At 42.7% G+C, this 3,543-nt stretch overlaps 1 protein-coding gene and 1 long non-coding RNA gene across 2 annotated transcripts in view; both read left to right on the top strand.

The window, feature by feature from the left end:
* slc25a45 (solute carrier family 25 member 45) overlaps positions 1 to 3,543 on the top strand; it is an 11,511-nt gene that overhangs the window by 2,992 nt on the left and 4,976 nt on the right. Inside the window, exons 2-3 of the mRNA XM_008295276.1 lie at positions 153 to 224; positions 355 to 543. Coding sequence (XP_008293498.1) covers positions 153 to 224; positions 355 to 543 — 261 coding nt within the window. The remainder of the gene's footprint in view (positions 1 to 152; positions 225 to 354; positions 544 to 3,543) is intronic.
* Positions 2,634 to 3,449, top strand: LOC103367278 (uncharacterized). Its single transcript, XR_520717.1, has 3 exons — positions 2,634 to 2,712; positions 3,077 to 3,133; positions 3,227 to 3,449. It is a non-coding gene; the product is annotated as an uncharacterized LOC103367278 (long non-coding RNA).

The following is a 3,543-nucleotide window of genomic DNA, read 5'->3' as shown; positions in this document are numbered from 1 at the left end:
TTATATAATACTGCAGGATGCTGACATTAATATTTAGCTCACTCAGGTAAATGACGACACACTGTAGGGTCTAAACCGTGTTATCTAAACCTGACTGTGGTTTTAAATGTCTATATAACTTGATTTTCTGACACGTTATGCTTCACTTGTAGGTGCGCCTGCAGGCCCAGTCTGCGTATAAAGGAATATTTCACTGCGTGGCTAAAACCTACGCTCATGAGGGGGTAGGTGTCGTCTGCTCTTCAGCTCTTCTACAACATATTGCTGCATATGTGGTCTTAGTTCCAGCCTTCACCAGAAACCCCCTGACAGACAGTAATGGTGTGCTTATTTATTATGTCTTCACTACATCAGCTCCATGGATTCTTCAGGGGCATGGCATTTCCCATGCTCACCACCGGCATCATCAACTCTGTTGTGTTTGGCTGTTACAGCAATGCTTTCGCTTACCTCACTCAGTCCCAGCGTAGTGAGCGTAGTCAAGGCTACCGGGGCTACAATGCACACATCTTCACTGCCGGCTGCTTCGCAGGACTGGTGCAGGTAAGATCACCTGGCTGCTGTCATCCATACACGCCATACATGGACCATAGCTGCTTTTTACTGTTTTTATGTGTTAGGGACACAGAACAACATGTACCATGAAATCACTATTCTGATGGTGTTAATACCATTATTTCTAGTTTCATGTAGCACAGGGGCGTCCAATCCCGGTCCTCGAGGGCCACAATCCTGCATGTTTTAGATGTGTCCCTCTTCCAACACACCTGATTCAAATGATCAGCTCCTCATCAAGCTCTGCAGAAGCCTGATAATGATCCTGATCAACTGAAGAACCATTTTTACCTTTTGGCAGGAGGTTTTTCAAAGAACCATTTCCTAAAATAGTTTTTTAAAGAACCCTTAAAGAGCCTCAACCATGGTTCCTTCAGGCACCGTTGATGCTTCAAAGAACTTTAACAGAAACAGTTTATTTAAGGAACCATGTCCCAGACAGTTCTTTGGACACTCGGCTCGTTCTGTTTTGATAACAGACAGTCGTTTAGGTAATTTCTAAACTAAAATGTCAAATGAGACCCCCTCATGAAATATTTTGGGTTCTTGGACAGACACAAGAACATGTTGCAAGATGCCAGGGTGGTGGATGGGAAACTGTTTTCTGATGTTTTACAGCCCCAGTGATCAGTCAGTGCTGAAAATAAAGAATGCTTGCAGCCTGTAATCCTACACGGTTACCTGCCACCAAACCCAATAACTCTGAGTAAAATAAACAGGTTCCTTAATTGGAGATGGCAATTTGGGAAGTGCTTTTTTTTTTTTTTTTTTTAAAGGTGTTTATGTAGAAATTAAGGCTAATGCGCTTTCCCAAGTTCAATTTAAAACAATATGATTGGTCGAATAGTTTTTGTCACACCTTGTCACTGACAGAAAACAGCCTTCAGTTCTGTAGAAGTCTTATTAGTCCAGCAGGAGGCCTTCCAGAACCTCCCGTTATTCACCAAACCGCTCAGAGCAGCTGAACCCGTCGATGTTCTGATTCATTAATGGCATTTAGTCACGTTGAACACGGTGACGGGTCAGCGGTGTTCTGCTACGTGTTGATCTGTTCTTCTATAAAACATAAAGGAGAAGGCACAGATACTGCTGCTGTAAGGCTAGCTCCCAGCTAACACCAGTATTGTATCTATCATTTAAAAAGAGACTTAAAAGCTCTGATGTTTTTGACCTGACAAGGAGAAATGAACCTGCAGATAGTTGCTCTGCTTTAACATATACGTCACCTCTGATGGTGTAATTATGATGTTGCACAGGTTGCATGAGGTACATGTGATCTACCTGCAGATGTCAGCACTAAACAATAAGCTCCGCTGTCATCAAAGCAGTGCGGCTCAAAGAAATGAAACCTATATGAATCTTGCAGGTCCGGTTTGGTTGCACAGATGTAACCGGTTGTTTCTGTGCTGCGTCGTGTGATGATCCCAAACACAGATCTGTTTGGAGGCGATCTCCGTTTATTNTCATTGAGGTCTCTTCCATTGGTGTCTTTGTCTTTGCATATCTTTATGTAAGACACTCTTCATGACACTTAAACACTTCATAAAGTAAATGACCAGTTCACTGTAACTCAGTCGCTGTGGCTCCTCCTGCTGTCTGGAACAATTTGCCTTTTAATGTGATAAACGCTCTGATTCTAGGAACTTCAAAGTCACTGCTTCAGACTCATCTGTTTTTGCTGATGTTTGATTCAAATAGAACTTGACAGACTTCACCTCTTAGTGTGTTTTCTTTATTCTTTCTTTTTCACACACAAAAAAAAAGATTCATTCTGATCTGTCTTTTAGCCATTGTGTTTTATGTTCTTGCTATATTAACAGGAAAACACTTTGGCTCAGCTCCTGGTGTCTTTTAAAATATGCTTTTGACTGTGATTTTGACTCTGGCTATGAAGTTGTACCTATTTATTTGTCATGCTAATGTGGGATTGATTGTCACTCATTTATCTATTGTTTATTTTGTTCTTGCACCTGCTGTACGTAGCTCAGGGACGTACAGTGATGAGGCTTTTATTGTGGAAGCGGCGGCCGGAAGCAGAAGGTGCAGCCTGTTAAATGTCGGCAGCTTGACGCTTCCTCCACTCGGCTGATGGATGGTGAGCAGTGAGCTTTGACAGAGCAGGAGTGTGCAACAGCAATGAGGTGACGCAGACAAACGGTAAGAAAAGTGTTGTCACGTGACAAGTCTGTGTTTGCATGACAATAATGTGCCACACGATCACTTCCACGAGCACAAGAATGATGTTTTCAGCGCGTGTGTGCGAAAGATCAACACATCTTTGGAGGAAAGTGAAACAAACAGTTGTGGAAACTGCTTAGAAAGATGACATTTCCTCCTCATATGATGGAAAGCATTCATTTGTACATATTTCGTGTCACTTGAGAGGGGCTTTCTCCTTGGACTAACAGCCAAAGTCATACATTGCTATCACTGACAGCTGTGTCAGGGCTTTACAGGGGCTGTAATGAGGTGTTTTATTGGTGTTCTGTTATCTCCTGACTGCTGATTGGTCTAATTACAGGTCGTGGAACTGCACAAGTCATGCCTTTTTTGGAATTCATAGCTGGATGCATTTCAGGTAGAACAAAACTCTGTGTGAAACAATAGAAGAAATGCAGTGTTTAAGGTGTGAACATGTGGAGAGATAACATGTCCTGCTTGATTGTTCCAGGTGCAGTTGGAATTGCAGTTGGACATCCGTTAGACACCGTGAAGGTTGCAACACACAGAAAGCCATAAACATAACAAAATGCCTGAGTCTTGCTTTTTCTTTACATTAACCTTAAACATGTCAGTCAGTCAGGGCTGAGCAGTGGGGCAGTGGTTGGTTCTGTTGCCTCACAGCTACAAGGGTTCCTGTCCTTACCTGGGGTCTTTCTGTTGGAGTTTGCATGTTCTCCAGAAACATGCTGAGGTTAATTGGTGATTGTAAATTGTCCGTAGGTGTGAATGTGAGTGTGCTTGGTTGTCTGTCTCTAAGTGTAGCCC

The sequence above is a fragment of the Stegastes partitus genome, unplaced genomic scaffold (genome assembly GCF_000690725.1).
Source record: "Stegastes partitus isolate 25-593 unplaced genomic scaffold, Stegastes_partitus-1.0.2 Scaffold1035, whole genome shotgun sequence".
Classification (NCBI taxonomy): Eukaryota; Metazoa; Chordata; class Actinopteri; family Pomacentridae; genus Stegastes; species Stegastes partitus.
Note: the sequence above shows the minus strand (reverse complement) of the source record. Positions and strands in the feature narration are given on the sequence as shown.